At 47.4% G+C, this 20,107-nt stretch overlaps 1 protein-coding gene across 1 annotated transcript in view; it reads left to right on the top strand.

Moving 5' to 3' along the window:
* Positions 1-253: 253 nt before the first annotated feature.
* The window catches only part of CFAP52 (cilia and flagella associated protein 52), a 55,518-nt gene continuing 35,664 nt past the window's right edge, over positions 254-20,107 (top strand). Inside the window, exons 1-5 of the mRNA XM_077458602.1 lie at positions 254-421; positions 9,192-9,391; positions 11,792-11,928; positions 15,470-15,598; positions 17,645-17,744. Coding sequence (XP_077314728.1) covers positions 364-421; positions 9,192-9,391; positions 11,792-11,928; positions 15,470-15,598; positions 17,645-17,744 — 624 coding nt within the window. The 5' untranslated portion in view covers positions 254-363. The remainder of the gene's footprint in view (positions 422-9,191; positions 9,392-11,791; positions 11,929-15,469; positions 15,599-17,644; positions 17,745-20,107) is intronic.

Consider the following 20,107-nt stretch of genomic DNA (forward strand, 5'->3'; position numbering starts at 1 on the left):
CCATTACACCTCACTGTGGTCCCTTTTATACCTCCCAGCGCACCCCCACATTCATTACCCCATTACACCCCACCTTGTCCCCCGCCCCCCACAATTCTCAGTCGGCAGCCCAGCTCAGTCAGAAACCTCCCGCGCCCACAGCGCATGCGTGCTGAGAAGAGCGCCGCAGCTGCCCTCCACTGCGCATGCGGAAACTCGGAAGGCGGGGCGGACGCCTTCCGCTCATTGGCGCGGTCAACGCGCCTGCGCAGAGCTCGGTTCCCACGGCAACGTGTAAACACACGGAGGAGCCGGTTACTAGGAGACGGGAGGAAGCTGCAGACAAGAAATCATCTCTCAGAGCAACACAAGACAAGAGAAGACATGGCGGCCGAGGAGGGAGACCTGCAGCTGGAGCTGGACTCAGTCATCGGGTTTAATGGTGAGAGGGGAGAGAGGTGGGGGGGGGGGGGGCCCGAAACCAGCAGGGGCCCCACTGGAGTGACTCCACTTGTCTTCTGATATTTGTAACTTTGTATGTTATATATCATCATCTTATATTATATTATTATTATTATTATATATTTATACAGAATTCATATAAACATAGAAATCATAGGCGTGCGCAAGGGGTGTGCGAGGTGTGCCTGGGCACACCCTAATCCAGGGGGGTTGGCAACTGGTAGAGGGTCTTGTACCGATCGGCTGGTGATGGGTAGACCATAACCCTTCTATTGCTATGCCGGACAGGAGGGGCAAAGGGAGGACGACGCCCACCGTGTATCTGATCTGCATATTCCTCCTGCAGCCAATGAAAGTCTGCGTCTCCTTCTCTCCCTTCTGACGCCATTCAGTGGCTGGTGGAAGGAAAATACAGTATATGCCGTCGCCCCCCCCCCCCCCCCAATTCTATTCCTCTTCTTTTATTTAATACCAATCACTCACAGTGTTCATTCATAGCGGAAGCATAATAAACTGTTTACTAGGCTTCCGTATGTGAATGAACAGGAAGCCGCTCAGCGCAGAGCACTCCCCATTCATTCCCTGTGCAGTGCCGCTGAGGCTGCAGAGAAACAGGGAATCCTCAGTCCCTTTATCTGTCTCAAAGGTGAGACATCAGGGGGTGTTTTTAGAGCCCTGATATTTCAATAAAAATTTGTAAAAAAAAAAAAAAATTGTAAAAAAAAAAAAAAATTGTAAAAAAAATGAGAAAAAAATATATAAAAAAAAAAAAAAAGAAAGGAAAAAAAAGGCTGGCAGTTCAGAAAAGCCGCTAACCATGCACACTCTGTACTTGATTAGCCACTTTTGGAGGACAGGAAAGACATTGGAGGTCTGATAGACCCCCCCTGGTGTCTCCATGAAGAGTACCTGTCACTTGCCGAGACCTATCACAAGGGGCTGGGGGGGGGGGGGGGGGGTTGTTCATCCCTTTGTGATAGTAATAAAGTTAAATGTAAAAAAAAAATATGAATTTTTATAAACTAAATAAAAATAATGAATAAAAAAATGTAAGAGCGCCCCCCCCCCCCCCCATCCGCCCACACTCAAAGGGAAGCGCGCGCCTAGGTTTGTATGCGGCTCCAGGACATCCCGGGCACCAGAAATATGCAGCGTCTTTACGTTGCGCGGGTGAATGCGCGGATTAGACATGTTCCATGGCGGAAAAAAAAATGTGTTAATTTTTGGTTTCATTCATTCATTCTTTTTTTTTTTTTTTTTTTTTTATTCTTTTTTTTTTTTTTGTCGTTTTTCGGGTCATTCATTGTGATTGCAATTCGTAAATTTGAAAACTTGAATATCCCAAAAAATAAGAAAGAAAATCCGAAAAGAAGAAAGAATAACTAATTATAATTATTATTATAATAATATAATAATAATAATAATAATAATAACTAATTAACTAATAATCACTAACTATGAAAATGATGGGTATCGGAATTTCCTTTCACATTTGGCTGTTGGGGAACGTGACCAATCCATCTGAAGTTACGAATTATCCGAAATAAGGAATGTCGCATCTAAACAAAACGGAACGGAATGAAATTAATAATAAATAATAATAGTAATAATAATAATAATTGTTATTTATTATTAATTCGTTACATTCACTTCGTTTAGATGCGGCATTCATTAATTTTAGGATCATTTGTAACTTCGGATGAATTCGTATTCGTTACGTTCACTAGCAGACCAATTTTAAAGGAAATTCCAATACCTATAGTTTAATAGGTAGTAAAAGTTAAAGAGGGATTCCACCTACATAAAAAAATGATTAAAAGCCAGCAGCTATAAATACTACAGCTGCTGACTTTTAATAAATGGACACTCACCTGTCCCGGGGTCCAGCGATGTCGGCAGCCGAGACCGATCGATCGCTCGGCTCTCGGATGCTGCCGCCGCCATTCTAGGTGAGGGAATCAGGAAGTGATGCGTTGCAGGCTTCACTTCCCGGTTCCCTACTGCGCATGCGCGCGACTCACGCAGCGCAATAGGAATGGTCCGCGCTGTCTCTGGGGACCCGTGTGAGTCCCAGCAGACAGTGCGCCGGGACAGGAAGAGGCATATACAGTGGGGATCGAAAGTTTGGGCACCCCAGGTAAAAAAAATGTGTATTAATGTGCACAACGAAGCCAAGGAAAGATGGAAAAATCTCCAAATGGCATCAAATTACAGATGAGACATTCTTATAATATGTCAAAAAAAAAAGTTAGATTTTATTTCCATCATTTTACACTTTCAAAATTACAGAAAAACAAAAAAATGGCATCTGCAAAAGTTTGGGCACCCTGCAGGGTTAAAGCGGGAGTCCGCCGGGACTCCGCGTTTTTTTTTTTTTTTTAAAAGCCAGCAGCTACAAATACTGCAGCTGCTGACTTTTAAAATAGTGACACTTACCTGTCCAGCGCGCCCGCGATGTCGGCACCCGAAGCCGATCGCTAGGTCGTCTGTCGGGTCCTGCCGCCGCCATCTTGGGTATGGGAATCAGGAAATGGAGCCTTTCGGCTTCATTTCCCGGTTCCCTACTGCGCATGCGCGAGCCGCGCGGCGCAATCCGGACGGTCCCCGCTGCCTCTGGGAACTGTGTGTTTCCCAGCAGGCAGCGGGGCACTTGCGCAAAGGGGCGGGCAGTTGCGGAAAGGGGCGTAATCTACGCCCCTTTCCGCAGACAGCTATACCCCGGAAGTGGGTGCAGTTACCTGGATTATCCAGGTAACTGCACCCCCCTCCCCCCTGAAAGGTGCCAATTGTGGCGCCGGAGGGGGGGGGATTCCGATGAGCGGAGGTCCATTTTAGGGTGGACCTCCGCTTTAATATCTTGTACTGCCCCCTTTGGCAAGTATCACAGCTTGTAAACGCTTTTTGTAGCCAGCCAAGAGTCTTTCAATCCTTGTTTGAGGTATTTTTGCCCATTCTTCCTTACAAAAGTGTTCCAGTTGTTTGAGATTGCTGAGCTGTCTGTCACGCACTGCTCTTTTAAGGTCTATCCATAGATTTTCAATAATGTTGAGGTCAGGAGATTGTGAAGGCCATGGAAAAAAACCTTCAGTTTACGCCTCTTGATGTAATAAAAGAAAATAAAACCGCGCTGAAACCCCAAAAAAAAAAGGAAATTTCTTTCCTTACTTTGTCAAGCAAAAAGAAAAATATCAAACAAAAAAGGAATATTTTTCTCAGATAAATATCCAAGAAATTAGTCTTAGAAATAAATACAAATAGTCCAAAATTTTTTTACAAATGAATGTTTCACAGGATATAAGGCTGCTGCTCCACAGTGGGATACACACACATAAACATAGATAGAAAATAAACAAAAGAGCTGCGCCAAATAATATAAATCAAAAAAACATACAATTATAAAGAAAAGTCCATGGAAACTTTATGTTATCCAAAAAAAGGAAGACGATCGCACCACAGTGATTCCACACTTCCTTATCACTATAGTGTCCCACCACCAACAAAACAGTGCACTTACCAGACAGTAAAAGCACAAGGAGCGTTTAGAGTACCAAGCCACCGACAGCTCCTCGCCTCCACCAGACACTTTATCCTTTATCCCTCAGGAAGGAATGATCCATACACTGTAGCCGCTCCACATTCTCATAAGTAACCCAATTTCACGTTCGTAATATAAAAAGAAAAGAAGCCTCCCATAGTGTAAAAAAACTTCAATGCTTTTTTAATTAATAGAAATGCACTTACATAAAAACGAACGATTTCAGCATATAAAAACAAGCCGGCCGGCAAAAAACGAGAGCCCGTCCTCCTCTCGTAACACGTGGTGACGTCACAGCGTGCCCTCCCTCTTGATGTAATCCCCTGTGGATTTTGAGGTGTGTTTAGGATCATTATCCATTTGTAGAAGAATTCCTCTCTTTAACTTAAGCTTTTTCACAGATGGCATCAAGTTACCATCCAAAATTTGCTGAAATTTTATTGAATCCATTTTTCCTTCTACTCATGAAATGTTCCCTGTGCCACTGGCTGCAATACAACCCCAAAGCATGATTGATCCACCCCTATGCTTAACAGTTGGACAGAGGTTCTTTTCATTAAATTCTGTGCCCTTTCTTCTCCAAACGTACCTTTGCTCATTCCGGTCAAAAAGTTATATTTTAACCTCATCGGTCCACAGAACTTGTTTCCAAAATGCCTCAGGCTTGTCTATATGTTCATTTGCAAAGTTCAAACGCTGATTTTTGCGGTGAGGACGTAGAAGAGGTTTTCTTCTGATGACTCTTCCATGAAGACCATATTTTTACAAGTATCTCTTTATAGTGGAATAGTGTACCACAACTCCAGTGTCTGCCAGATCTTTCTGGAGGGATCGTGCAGTCAAACGTGGGTTTTGAATTGCTTTTCTCACAATCCTGCGAGCCGTTCTGTCTGATATTTTTCTTGGTCTTCCAGATCTTGCTTTAACCACTTCCCACCCGGCCAATGCACATATACGGCCGGGTGGGAGCCGTCTACTTCTGATAGGACGTTCAGGAACGTCCTTCAGAAGGAGCGGGATCGCGCACGCGCGTGCCCGCGCAGCGGCGCGATCCCGATGTGCTCGTGTCACCCGGACACGGCGCATCTCAGATCGGCAGGAGGGCTCTGTGATTGGCCTTCCTGATCACATGACGGCCATGTCCAATCACGGCCGTCATGTGATGTAAACAAACAGCCGGTTGGTAGGCAATCAGCTCCTCCTCTCCTCACACAGAAGAGCGGAGCCGGCTGATGATCAGTGAGTATGAGCTGTTTTTTACAGCTTTTTACTCACTGATCACCAGTCTAGTGTAAACACACAACACACCACACAGTATAAACGCAGTCCCCACACATGTCCCCAAAACATACATGTCCCCAAATAATAAAACACATGTCCCTAATAATAAAAACATGTCCCCCACATATGTCCCACTAAAATCACATGTTCCAATGATTATCTGCACACATATGTACGTGATCACCTGCACACATCTGTACATGATCATTTGCGTATATATGTCCGTGATCACACAAACCAATTATTATACACTTAACGGAATTTTTTTTACCAAAAACATGTAGCAGAATACATTTTGGATTAAATTAATGCAAAATTAGTTTTTATTGGATTTCTTTTAAAATAGAAAAAAGAAAATATTGTTTTTTTTTCCAAATTTCCACTTTTTTTGTGCTTATATCGCAAAAAATAAAAAACGGAGTCGTGAATAAATACCACCAAAATAAAGCTCTATTTGTGCGAACAAAATGATAAAAATTTAATTTGGGTGCAGTGTAGCACGACCGCGCAATTGTCACTGAAAGCACTAAAGCGATGAAAGCTGAAAATTGGGCTGGGAAGGAAGGGGGCGAAAGTGCCCTGTATTGAAGTGGTTAACTTCCACTGTTCCTGATGACTGCCATTTCTTAATTACATTCCGAACAGAGGATATTGACATCTGAAAACACTTTGCTATCTTCTTATAGCCTTCTCCAGCTTTGTGAGCGTCAACTATTTTCAGTTTCCGTTTTCTAGACAACTGCCTAGAAGAACCCATGGTGCTGATTGTTGGGGCAAAGTCAGATGAGTCTGCCCATTTAAAACCTTTGAGATTGACATCACCTGGTCTTCCCAGACGATGATTGAGAACAATCCATGACACTGGCAGGTCTCAGCTTTGCAAAGGGGGCAGTGCATGCTATGAATTCTGCAGGGTGCCCAAACTTTTGCAGACGCCATTTTTTTTGTTTTCTGTAATTTTGAAAGTGTAAATGATGGAAATAAAATCTAACTTTTTTTGACATATTATAAGAATGTCTAATCTGTAGTTTGATGCCATTTGGAGATTTTTCCATCTTTCCTTGGCTTCGTTATGCACATTAATACACATTTTTACGTGGGGTGCCCAAACTTTCGATCCTCACTGTACTCCCGTGGGAGTCTATGCCCGGAAGTGGGTGCAAATACCTGTCTTAGACAGGTATCTGCACCCCCCCCCTCCCCCCTGAAATGTGCCAACTGTGACACCGGAGGGGGGGAGGATTCCGATGAGCGGAAGTTCCACTTTAGGGTGGAACCCCGCTTTAAGTTATTATTAGTTAGTTATTATTTCAGATTTTCACATTTTTGGATTTTCGGATTATGAATTTACGAATTTTCTAAATATTCAAATTTAATGCCGCATCTAAACAAATGGAACGGAACAAATTAATAATAAATAATAATAGTAATAATAATAAAAAGTTTTTATCATTGTTATTTATTATTATTAATTCTTTACATTCACTTTGCTTAGATGCGGCATTCATTATTTTTAGGATAATTTGTAACTTCGGAGGAATTCGTATTCGTTACGTTCACTAGCAGCCAAATTTACTTGGGAGCTGGGAGGCAGCATACAGGAGGTCAGGTCAGCAGCTTTCAGACTTCACTTGACCCTTGGCCTTCCACAGTGGTAGTTCCCATACTTCCATCTTGACAAGCTTTGAAGTCCAAGGTCACCAGATGTCTGACATTGATTTCCTTCATGTTCTGTCTACCAAGATGCTGGAAGATAACATGTGGTAGGTCAGCAGGACATTTGGGAACTGTTGGGGACCTTATGGCTGACATTGGCAGCTGCCGAATCTCACACTCTGCAGCATACAGGAGGTCAGATCAGCAGATTTCAGACCTCAGTTGACCCTTGGCCTTCCACAACGGCAGTTTCCATACGTCTATCTTCACAAGTTTCTATAACCTTAAGCTTGAAGTCACCTGATGTCTGAAAGTGGCTGCCTTGGCAAGTCCCAGACCTCAGGTGCTGCCTAATAAGGAGCTGGGACGCAGCATACGGGATTTCAGCCAGGTACCATTTTTAGACTTCAGTTGACCCTTGACCTTCCACAGTGGCAGTTCCTATACTTCTGTCTTGACAATTGTTGAGTTCCAGTCACCTGCCTGGGGCAACTGCCAGACTTCACACACTGCCTACTTGGGAGCTGTGAGGCAGCCTACGGGATTTCTGGAAGTTGACACACCTTCAGTTTTCAGACTTCTGTTGACCCTTGACCTTCCGCAGTGGCATTTCCCATGCTTCTGTCTTGACAAGCTTTGAGGTCCAGGGTCACCTGATGTCTGACAATGGCTTCCTTGAGCTCACGTGCTGCCTGCTGAGAAGCTGGAAGACAACATGCAGTAGGTCAGGTGGTTGACATCATGGCTGGTGACCTGTCAAAGACCAAACAAGGGACATTTGGGAGCTGTTGGGTGCCTTATATCTGACAGTGGCAACTGCTGGATCTCACACGCTGCCTACTTAGATGCCGGGAGGCAGCATATGGGATTTTAGGCAGTTGACAGACCAGCAGCTTTCAGACTTCAGTTGGCCCTTGATCTTCCACAATGGCAGGTCCTATACTTCTGTCTTGACAAGCCTTGAGGTCCAAGGTCACCTGATGTCTGACATTGAATGCCTGGGCAGGTGCCGGACTTCACACACTGCTTACTAAGGAGCTGGGACGCAGCATACGGGATTTCAGGCAGGTGCAGTTTTTAGACTTCAGTTGGCCCTTGACCTTCCACATTGGCAGGTCCTATACTTCTGTCTTGACAAGTGTTGAGGTCCAGGGTCACCTGATATCTGAAAGTGGCTGCCTTGGTAAGTCCCAGGCCTCACGCACTGCCTACTAAGGAGCTGGGAGACAGCATACAGGATTTCAGGCAGTTGGCAGACCAGCAGTTTTCAGACTTCAGTTGGCCCTTGATCTTCCACAGTGGCAGGTCCTATACTTCTGTCTTGACAAGGCTTGAGGTCCAAGGTCACCTGATGTGTGACATTGACTTCCTGGGCAATTGTCAGACTTCACACACTGTTTACTAGGGAGCTGGGACTCAGCATACAGGATTTTCGGCAGTTGACACACCTTCAGTTTTCAGACTTCTGTTGACCCTTGACCTTCCGCAGTGGCATTTCCCAGGCTTCTGTCTTGACAAGCTTTGAGGTCCAGGGTCACCTGATGTCTGACAATGGCTTCCTTGAGCTCACGTGCTGCCTGCTGAGAAGCTGGAAGACAACATGCGGTAGGTCAGGTGGTTGACATCATGGCTGGTGACCTGTCAAAGACCAAACAAGGGACATTTGGAAGCTGTTGGGTGCCTTATGTCTGACAGTGGCAACTGCTGGATCTCATTACACTGCCTACTTAGAAGCCGGGAGGCAGCATATGGGATTTTGGGCAGTTGACAGACCAGCGGCTTTCAGACTTCAGTTGGCCCTTGATCTTCCACAATGGCAGGTCCTATACTTCTGTCTTGACAAGCCTTGAGGTCCAAGGTCACCTGATGTCTGACATTGAATGCCTGGGCAGGTGCCGGACCTCACACACTGCTTACTAAGGAGCTGGGTGGCAGCATACGGGATTTTGGGCAGTTGATAGACAAGCTTTTTTCCAGACTTCTGTTGACCCTTGACCTTTCACAGTGGTAGTTCCCATACTTCTGTCTTGACAAGCTTTGAGGTCCAGGTCACCAGTTGCCTGACATTGGCTGCCTGGACCTCTCGTGCTGCCTACTAAGAAGCTGGAAGACAAATGTGCAGTAGGTCAGGTGGTGGACATGGCTGGTGATCTGTGAGGGAAAAATTAAGGAAAAACCTCCAGCGGTCTGTGACAATGTGGTCGGTTATTGAATCTATTGTATCTGTTGATGGAAGGTTGCCTCCACTTCGCAAACTTAACCAACCTTACCGTTCCAGGCCACGTGCCCTCTGGGCTGATCTCTCACCCGGACAGGGAGCACCTCATCTACCCCTTAGGATGCACCGTCGTCATTGAGAATCTCAGCAAACACAAGCAGTACTTTCTTCATGGCCACACCAACAATGTCTCCTGTGTGGCTGTCTCCAAAAACGGACGATACCTGGCATCAGGGCAAGTCACATACATGGGATTCAAGGTCAGTTTCCCATAATCCCTATCAATCCCTCTCATATTTACCATGCTGTACATTGACACCTAACGCCTAGCCCCAGTGTATGAGCCTCCGGTGTTTAGGTGAGGCTGGAAGGTACACTGCCGGTGTTGTGTCGAATTCTGTCCCCCGTCGGATAGTGTTCGCCCTGTATTGCGCTTGCGCAGTACGGAGGACAAGGAGATGCCGAAAGTCTCCGAAGATGGACGGCGCCTGCGCACTGAGTCCAGGTTCAAGCCCCACCATCCAAGTGGACATAGAGTCAGAATAAAAAATTGGCGAGCGAAGCGAGGCCGTGCCCGAAGTGTGGCGAGCGAAGCGAAGGGTCCTCTTACTAAGTGCTGTTTAACATCATCTACCGTATGTCCACTTGCATGGTGGGGCTTGAACCTGGACTCAGGGCAGAAGATACTATTAAGTATACAGGCGCCGTTCATCTTCGGAGACTTTCGGCATCTCCTTGTCCTCCGTACTGCGCAAGCGTTGCGCCTGCGCAGTACGGGGCGGACACTATCCGATGGGGGGACAGTTCTCGGCAGAACACCGGCCAATGCTGCTGCTAGAAATCATGGGGCCCCCATACAGCCTACCCGATGGGGCCCCCCACCCCAGCCTAGGTGGGTGTGTGGGTGCAGGTATATGCCCCCGAACACGGCTACAGCTACATGAACCACTTATTCACGTGGCCAGAGTACCCGTGTGAATGAGCCGTTAAATATGTTTTCTTTATATAATAATTTTCATTTTTTCTTAGTTCGTTGCATTTTTTAATAGCCCCTAGAGTAGGAGGGGAGGGGCAGGGGTGGGGCGGAGCGGGGAAATTTGTGACATATAAGGGAATGTGATTGAGCAGACAAATCCTGCTACAGAATGAAAGAACAGGAAGCACTCTATCCAGAGGCTTCCTGCTCATTCACAAACGGAAGCATAGTAAACATGAGGGGGGGGCACAGAGGGATCAAAGCATCAGATGATCCGGGGTGGGATGGGGTGGGGAAATTGGTGAAATATAAGGGGTCTAAACAGACCCCTGATGTCTCACTTTTGAGACAGAGAATGTGATTAAGGGGACAAATCCTGCCACAGAATGAAAGAACAGGAAGCACTCTATCCAGAGGCTTCCTGCTCATTCACAAACAGAAGCATAGTAAACATGGGGGGGCACAGAGGGCTCAAAGCATCAGCTGATCCGGGGTAGGATGGGACAGGGGAACTGGTGAAATATAAGGGGTCTAAACAGACCCCTGGTGTCTCACATTTGAGACAGAGAATGTGATTAAGGAAACAAATCCTGCTACAGAATGAAAGAACAGGAAGCACTCTATCCAGAGGCTTCCTGCTCATTCACAAACTGAAACATAGTAAACATGGGGGGGAGGCACAGGGGGATCAAATCGTCAGATAAAGGAGATCCTCGGCAGGAGAGGGTGTGATCAGAGTGGTGAAGGGGGCCAATCCATGAAACCGCCCCCCCCCCGGCTCCTCCTGCAGCAGCTAACAGTCAGCAGGAGAGAGAAGAGGAAGCGCTTGCTGTGCTGCAGGGAGGGAGAAATACCTGCATTATAAAGCAGCCCGGGCCCCCTATTGAACTGATGGGGCCTGGGTCTCCCTGCTGAACTGATGGGGCCTGGGCCCCCCTGTTGAACTGATGGGGCCCAGGCCCCCATACAAGAGGGTTGGTGCTACCCCTTTATCAGTTGCTGCAACAGCTGTCAGCTTCTCACTGACTTTGACAGGGCTCCAGCAGCAGGGCCTCTGATAAAGGGGTAGCACCGACCCTCTTGTACGGGGGCCCGGGCATCAATAGTTCAACGGGGGGGGGGGCTAGGTCCCCGTACAAGAGGGTTGGTGCTACCCCTTTATCAGCGGCTCATTGACTTTGACAGGGCTTCAGCAGCAGGGCCTCTGATAAAGGGATAGCACCAACCCTCTTGTACGGGGGCCCAGGCTCCAAAAGTTCAACGGGGGGGGGGGGGGGCAGGTCTCCATACAAGAGGGTTGGTGCTACCTCTTTATCAGCAGCCTGTCAAAGCCTATGAGAAGCTGACAGCTACTGCGGTTGGACAGGGCAGGACGGTGCACTGATTGGTACTTACAATAGTACAGTAGGTGCCCAGGGATGAATGCTCAGACTGCAAGCTGTCTGTATTCTGAGCATTCACTCCTGGGTGCAGACTGCACTAAACATATGTGCCACTCAGTGCACCGTCCAGCCGCAGCAGCTGTCAGCATGTCTCATGCACTTGGGTAGGCCGCCGGCATCAGGGCTGGAGGTCCATTGCCCTCCAGCCGCACAAAAAAGCGCAGCGTCACGCTAAACACCAAGTGTACACGAGGCCTTAAAAAACTTTCCTTGTATATAATAATTTTTTTCTCTCTCTCTAGGCGGACATTTTCTTGTGGGATTATGCTAAGAGAGAGTCTTGCGGCAAACTGACCCTGCACAAAGTGAAAGTGGAGGCCCTGGCATTCTCACCAAATGACCAATACCTGGTGTCACTGGGAGGGCAGGATGATGGCAGGTACGTCGGGGCAGTCATGAGGCACAGATAGAGGACGGCAAAACCTGCCAATGTCATTAGAATCAGTGAAGTCACCTAAGGATGCCATTCTATGGCAAATAATGTCCCACTTCCTTCTTATAATTGAGATATTTGCCATCAAACCAAGAATCGGCACAAAGTGCCGTCCAAACGGGTAGTTTATTGCATGAGCACAACACAAGAAAAGGGGCAATGTTTCAGAGTCACACAGGACCCCTTCGTCATGCACATGCATGATCACAACACAAGAAAGGTGCAACGTTGTGGAGTCACGCAGGACCCCTTCATCATGCACATGCATGATCACAACACAAAGGTGGGACGTTTCGGAGTCACTCAGGACCCCTTCGTCAGGCACATGCATGATCACAACACAAAGGTGTGACGTTTCGGAGTCACTCAGGACCCCTTCGTCAGGCACATGCATGATCACAACACAAGAAAGAAGCAACGTTGTGGAGTCATGCAGGACCCCTTCGTCATGCACATGCATGATCACAACACAAAGGTGGGATGTTTCGGAGTCACTGAGGACCCATTGGTCTGGCATGCATGATCACAACACAAGTGAGGTGCAACGTTTCGGAGTCACGCAACACCCCTTTGTCAGGCATGCATGAGCACAACACAAGAAAGGTGCAACATTTCGGAGTCACGCAGGACTCCTTCGTCAGGCATCTATGATCACAACACAAGTGAGGTGCAACGTTTCGGAGTCACGCAACAGCCTTTCGTCAGGCATGCATGAGCACAACACAAGAAAGATGCAACTTTTCGGAGTCACGCAGGACCCCTTCGACATGCATGCATGATCACAACACAAGAAAGATGCAACATTTCGGAGTCACGCAAGACCCTTTCATGCACATGCCTGACGAAGGGGTCCTGCGTGACTCCGAAACGTTGCACCTTTCTTGTGTTGTGATCATGCAATAAACTACCCATTTGGACGCTACTTTGTGCTGATCCTTGGTGTGCTGGCAAATATCTACGTTGTGACTTGAACCAGTATCCAGCTGGTTGTTGCTGCAGCACCGAAAACCTTGAGAGCTTATACCAGGAACGTGTGCGATGGGAATATAAAGTATTACTTCCCTCTTTTAGACACCATTAGAGGGGAATCCATGCTTTATGCTCATATTTTAGGTTGTTATTGAACAGTTGACCTGAAAAAGTAATTGTGATGTGACTTCATGTATGTGCCGTGCCATATTTTCTTTATTTCAAGCATAGATCTGTTGATTCTTTCTCTAGCCTCCCACTGTCAGATAGTGCAATTGAAATCCTTGCTGAAAACGTTCCCAGACAGGATCAGCTAGAGGATGCACTGCCAAGTTGACCCTTAAGCCTCGTACACACGATCAGATTTCCGGACGAACGGTCGTCCTTTTTTATGTTGCATGCTAGTCTCATGTCGAAAGTGAAGAGGTTTCCACATTACCGTACTTTCTTTTAAAGCAATGAGTACATCTTGAAAGAATAACCAGGATTAAAAATTGGCTGCATATTGTCCTCTAAACATCACAAGGAATGTGGGAATCAGTGCCCAGCCAGTGACTCACTGGGGTCGGGTGGTTCACTTCGAAGAAAGTATTAATGTATATGGTAGGTCTGGAGTGTCCATGCAGTGCCAGCAGCTTTTAGATTTGTTTTATTACACGGTCACCAAAGGTAAGGGGATATTATATTTAATGATGTGCGAGTTATGTTTCATCATCTGTATAATTAAACCATACATTTGGACATTATAGATTAGTCATGATCAGGGCTGTATTTAAGGCAGGGCAAAAGGGGCAGCTGCCCTGGGCCCTGTCATTGTTGTGGGGCCCAAAGCAGCTGCCTCTTGCTTTCCAACTATCCTGGTTTAAATTCCTTTGCCCTTTTGAAGTTTTAGTCCTGTGCTGTGTCCCGATATCTCAGTGTGAAGTGCTGCTACTAATGCTGAGCAGCTCTGCCCTATTGTTGTGTACAGATGACTCACCTGCAGACCCTGTGTTTACATGTAAATAACCGGCATTCATATGTAAATAGCAGCGGCATTCATAAGCAAATAGCTGCAGCCGGGGACATTAATATGTACATAAAGGCGGCATTCATAGGTATATCATGTCTCCCTGCAGTGAGGAGAAGATGTGCTGTAACCTCTACCAACCAGTGAGCAGTAATACTGTAAAGTAATCTCTAGCAACTGATTAACAAGCAGAAATCATTTGCTGTAACCTCTAGCAACTAATCAGTGAGCCGTAATGTGTGCTGTAACCTCTAGCAACCAGTCAGTAAGCGGTAATGATATGCTGTAACCGCTGGCAACCCATGGCAATTGCTGCCTGATCTGATATAGTAAACTGATTTTAAGTCTAGCTGCTCTTTATTGTATGTCTCAGAGCAGGTGGAGAGTGAAATTGAATGGGGGTGGGGCCAAAAAAAATTTTGCCCAGGGTCCAATTAATATTAAATTCCAGTGAAGGGAACTCTTAAGGCATCAAATTTTGGACAATTTCATGCTCCCAACTTTGTCATGTTGGAACAGAAAGGGGCCAATAACAAACTTTTCCCACATAGTTGGGAGCATGAATTTGTCCAAAATGTCTTGGTATGCTGGGGCCTTAAGAATCCCCTTCACTGGAACTAAGCGGTCAAGCCCAACCCCTGATAAACAACCCCCCCACACCATAATCCCCCCTCCACCAAATGATTTGAACCAGTGCACAAAGCAAGGTCCATAAAGACATGGATGAGCGAGTTTGAGGTGGAGGAACTTGACTGGCCTGCACAGAGTCCTGACCTCAACCCCCATAGAACACCTTAGGGATGAATTAGAGCAGAGACTGTGAGCCAGGCCTTTTCATCCAACATCAGTGTCTGACCTCACAAATGTGCTTCCTGGAAGAATGGTCAAACATTCCCATAGACACCCTCCTAAACCTTGTGGACGGTCTTCCCAGAAGAGGTGAAGCTGTTATAGCTGCAAAGGGCCAACTCAATATTGAACCCTCCGGACTAAGACTGGGATGTCATTAAAGTTCATGTGCGTGTAAAAGCAGGTGTCCCAATACTTTTGGCAATATAGTGTATTTAGGACAGAATCCAGGTTCCAGAATGGCAGATGGGGCCCAGGCTGACAATGATCAGAAGGAGCTCAAACAAGCTGGGAAAAATGGGGTCCAAAAAATTTGCAGGGATAATCCAAAGCATGGACAGTCAAATAAAAAGTCACACAGAGCTGAGCCGAGAGTAGGAGCTGACCGACCTGTTGATCAGCTACACACTGAATGTCCAGAAGTCTAATTAAGCTTTCCTGATTGAGACAGGTGTGCGCTGCAGCGCTGAGTTAAACCCAGCTAATAGCAAAGGTTCAAGGCTGTTTGTTTTTTGTGGTTGCCATGGTTTCATCTACTGTTTTCACTTCTTCCATTATCATAGAGAAGCCTTCTTCGAGGATATGCATTTTACCAATAATATATCTCATTTAGGGGCAGCGGGTTTCATGTTTTCTCAGTTGTCAGATTTGTTCTTTCAGCGTCGTCCTATGGAACGTGTTAACCAAAGAAGCTATCTGCGGGAGCCCGGCGTCATCGCTCAGTGCCGGACATGCCGTGGCTGTGTCCTTCCTCAACAACAGTGACGATGTCTTCATAACTAGTGGACAGTAAGCTGACTTCCTTGTATCACAATCTACTGTCGTGACGATGCTTTGTCCTGACATTGACCACACACCGGGCCTGGGCTGGGACAAGGGGGGGCAGGAGGGGCGGCCGTCTTGGGCACGGTGGGGATCTTGGGGGGGTTGTGTTAAAATACACTAAAAACGTGTTGCGCTGTCACATGATTGGTGCATAAATCTCCACAAATGTCGTGATAATATTAATAAATGAATTAAAGTCCAGAATGAAGGAAAAATGATTTAAGTGTCCAAAGAAAAGTCCGTAAAAGTGATACACAACTAAGTGCAAATGTTCCTAATAGGTGCAACAGCCAGTGCTCCCCCCGTAGGAAATCAGGGCAAATATATCCTCTTACCAGATCCTTAGACCAATCAAGGTCTATACTCACATCAGTGAGCTTGACCCCTCACTATAGGTATAAGCCACCTCTGCTTTTCAACTGCCTTGTGGATACCACCAAGGGGTGGGCAGGAGGGGCGGCTGCCCCTGGCGCAATGGTTTATTGCAGGGGTAGGGGGCACCCTGACCCTAACCCTAAGGGAAAGGGGGCGCAGTTTGGCGTCTTTGTCCTGGGCACTGGATGACGGAAAGGGGGGCGCAGTTTGGCGTCTTTGTCCTGGGCACTGGATGACGGAAAGGGGGGGCGCAGTTTGGCGTCTTTGTCCTGGGCACTGGATGACCTTGTCCCGGCATTGGATACCACTGATGGAAGTCACCATATAAATCCTTAAAGAACCTCAGACCGGCTATGCAGTATGTCAATGAGAAGAGAAGAAAAAAAACCTCATTGCGCAGTGTCCAGTAAAAGCAAAAAGGTTTAATAGAAATCTACATACAGCAGCAAAATTGCAACAGGCATTAGGAAACAAACACCCGTCCTCCACCCTCCACGGTCGCTACGACATCCACGCTGCTTCCTTGCCTTGCCTGACGTATGTTTCGTCTGAATAGACGTCTTCTGTGTCACTTCTGCCTCACAGATTCCTGCTGTTGACATCATTTATTTATTATCACGTTGAACACATCAAGCGCAATGATTTTTTTTTTACATACGGTACTTTTTTTTTGTGTTAGAATAGGTGATTTAGAGGAGGGGATTTGTACTACTAGGGATGATTGGGAGGATTTGTGCTAGGAGGGGAAATTTGGGGGTGGGGGATAAGTTCTAGGAGGGGGGGGGGGGATTTGCACTAGGAAGGGGAGTTGGGGAGGGTGAGGATTTGAGTGGGTAAGGGGGATTAGTATTGTAAGAGGGGGAATTATTTTGGGGGGAGAATTTTGGCTTGCAAAGGGAATTTACACTTAGTAGTCAGTGTGAAGTTTAGTGTTCTCATTTTTTATTGTGGGAAGGGAGAGGATTTTTGCTGACACATAATGCTCATAGGACACGCATTGCACGTGGTTGCAGGGCGGCCCCATTCAGTTGAACGGGACATGCTCATCTGGCACATTTTAAGGGGAGCAGAGGCGCCAATTGGCATCTTCGCCCTGGGCGCTAGATAACCTTGTCCCGGAACTGCATGGGCCGAATGCCAAGCGACATCAGCCGGTTCAATAAAAACTGTCTGACATTCGACCCCTTTGATGTGGCAACCGGTCTGACATGGATGAGAGAGTTTGGGGTGGAGGAACTTGACTGGCCTGCACAGAGTTCTGACCTCAACCCCATAGAACACCTTTGGGGTGAATTAGAGCGGAGACTGCGAGGTAGGTCTTCTTGTCCAACATCAGTGCCTGACCTCACAAATGCGCTTCTGGAAGAACGGTCAAACATTCCCATAGACACATCTCCTAAACCTCGTGGACGGCCTTCCCAGAAGAGGTGAAGCTGTTATAGCTGCAAAGGGCCAACTCAATATTGAACCCTCCGGACTAAGACTGGGATGCCAATAAAGTGCATGTGGCTGTAAATGCAGGTGTCCCAATACTTTTGGTAATATAGTGTTGTGCAGTAAGGCATACTACTGTTAATGAAAAAGCTTGTAAAGTTGTAATAATCTTACTGGCCCCAATGTTGTGTCTCCCCACAGCGGCACACTGCGTGTCTGGGAGGTGGACCTGCCGAACAGGAAGATGCGTCCAACTGAGTGTCAGATGGGTCAGCTGAAGAGGGTGGTCACCTGCCTCGCTGTGAGTCATATAATCAATTCTGTCTTTTTTGTCTTTGTTAGACGCTCAGCCTTGCCCAATCAAGGCTCTTCCTCATCCCATCCTCCCATACAAGAAAAGAAACCCAAACTGCCTTTCTGTGAGGAATCAGCAGCAGGGATGACCAAATCTGCATAGCTACATTAGGAAACGAAGGCCAGACTATTATTATATAGTGAAATTATTAATAGTAAAACAAAAGACATCCAAGCACCAGCAAACGGGAAACACAACAAACAAAAACATATAAATGGACCACAACCCAAAAACCAAAATGCCTAACTAGCAACCTAAGTACAGTGGGGTTAGTTTACTAAAACTGCAGAGCGCAAAATCTCGTGCAGCTGTGGGTGGGAGCCAATTAGCTTCCAGGCTCGTTTGGTCAAAATGTAATTGATCCACAGACTGGATGAAGCAGAAGTAGGGAGATCCTTGCACTGCAGGTCCCCAGATACAGCTTCCTTTCCAGCAAGGAGAACAGTGAGCAGCAGGACCAGGTTTGTGTAGTCATTCACCAAAGTGAAAGGCAACGTCCTGCTCAGGGTCTGCACATGTGTCCTTACACAGACTTGTGGTGGGGGGGGGGGGGGGGGTTGGGGGGAGCGTGTCTGACCAGGTTTATTACTGAGTGCTGATTGCTGTATGAACTGGGTCTATTCTGATCCCTGTTAGACTGCACAGTCATATTCAGACATCCCGCACATGAGCAGTAACAGGAAAGTAAAGTAAATGTTCTGGAAATAGGGCTGGTTAGTAGACATGGGCGCCGTCCAAAAATTTGTTTTGTTTCGTTTCGTACGAAAAAACAAAACAAAAAAAAATTCAATTCGGATTCGTACAAAATGCGAATTTTTGTTAGATTCGTAAACTTTTAGTTAAAATAACGAAAGTTTGTTACAATGAATTTATCATTATGAGGGGTTCCCACCATCCCTGTGCTGTGCTGACTTCCTCTGATTGGTGAACAAAACACCAGTCACGTTTCTGTTAATTTGGATCTGAAATTCGTTAATGAAATTTCGTATTTTGTATAAAATTTGTAAGCATAGAAATTCCCCATGGGGTTCCCACCATCCCTGTGCCGAGTTCCCGGGTCTGTACACCCGCTGTGCCCATTATGAGGGGTTTCCACCATCCCTGTGCTGAGTTCCCGGGTCTATACACCCGCTGTGCCCATTATGAGGGGTTCCCACCATCCCTGTGCTGAGTTCCCGGGTCTGTACACCTGCTGTGCCCATTATGAGGGGTTCCCACCATCCCTGTGCTGAGTTCCCGGGTCTGTACACCCGCTGTGCCCATTATGAGGGGTTCCCACCATCCCTGTGCTGAGTTCCCGGGTCTGTACACCCGCTGTGCCCATTATGAGGGGTTCCCACCATCCCTGTGCTGAGTTCCCGGGTCTGTACACCCGCTGTGCCCATTATGAGGGGTTCCCACCATCCCTGTGCTGAGTTCCCGGGTCTGTACACCCGCTGTGCCCATTATGAGGGGTTCCCACCATCCCTGTGCTGAGTTCCCGGGTCTGTACACCCGCTGTGCCCATTATGAGGGGTTCCCACCATCCCTGTGCTGAGTTCCCGGGTCTGTACACCCGCTGTGCCCATTATGAGGGGTTCCCACCATCCCTGTGCTGAGTTCCCGGGTCTGTACACCCGCTGTGCCCATTATGAGGGGTTCCCACCATCCCTGTGCTGAGTTCCCGGGTCTGTACACCCGCTGTGCCCATTATGAGGGGTTCCCACCATCCCTGTGCTGAGTTCCCGGGTCTGTACACCCGCTGTGCCCATTATGAGGGGTTCCCACCATCCCTGTGCTGAGTTCCCGGGTCTGTACACCTGCTGTGCCCATTATGAGGGGTTCCCACCATCCCTGTGCTGAGTTCCCGGGTCTGTACACCCGCTGTGCCCATAATGAGGGGTTCCCACCATCCCTGTGCTGAGTTCCTGGGTCTGTACACCCGCTGTGCCCATTATGAGGGGTTCCCACCATCCCTGTGCTGAGTTCCTGGGTCTGTACACCCGCTGTGCCCATTATGAGGAGTTCCCACCATCCCTGTGCTGAGTTCCCGGGTCTGTACACCCGCTGTGCCCATTATGAGGGGTTCCCACCATCCCTGTGCTGAGTTCTCGGGTCTGTACACCCGCTGTGCCCATTATGAGGGGTTCCCACCATCCCTGTGCTGAGTTCCCGGGTCTGTACACCCGCTGTGCCCATTATGAGGGGTTCCCACCATCCCTGTGCTGAGTTCCCGGGTCTGTACACCCGCTGTGCCCATTATGAGGGGTTCCCACCATCCCTGTGCTGAGTTCTCGGGTCTGTACACCCGCTGTGCCCATTATGAGGGG

This window comes from Lithobates pipiens, unplaced genomic scaffold (genome assembly GCF_037356315.1).
Source record: "Lithobates pipiens isolate NorthernLeopardFrog02 unplaced genomic scaffold, aLitPip1_a1.2 Scaffold_28, whole genome shotgun sequence".
Lineage (NCBI taxonomy): Eukaryota > Metazoa > Chordata > Amphibia > Anura > Ranidae > Lithobates > Lithobates pipiens.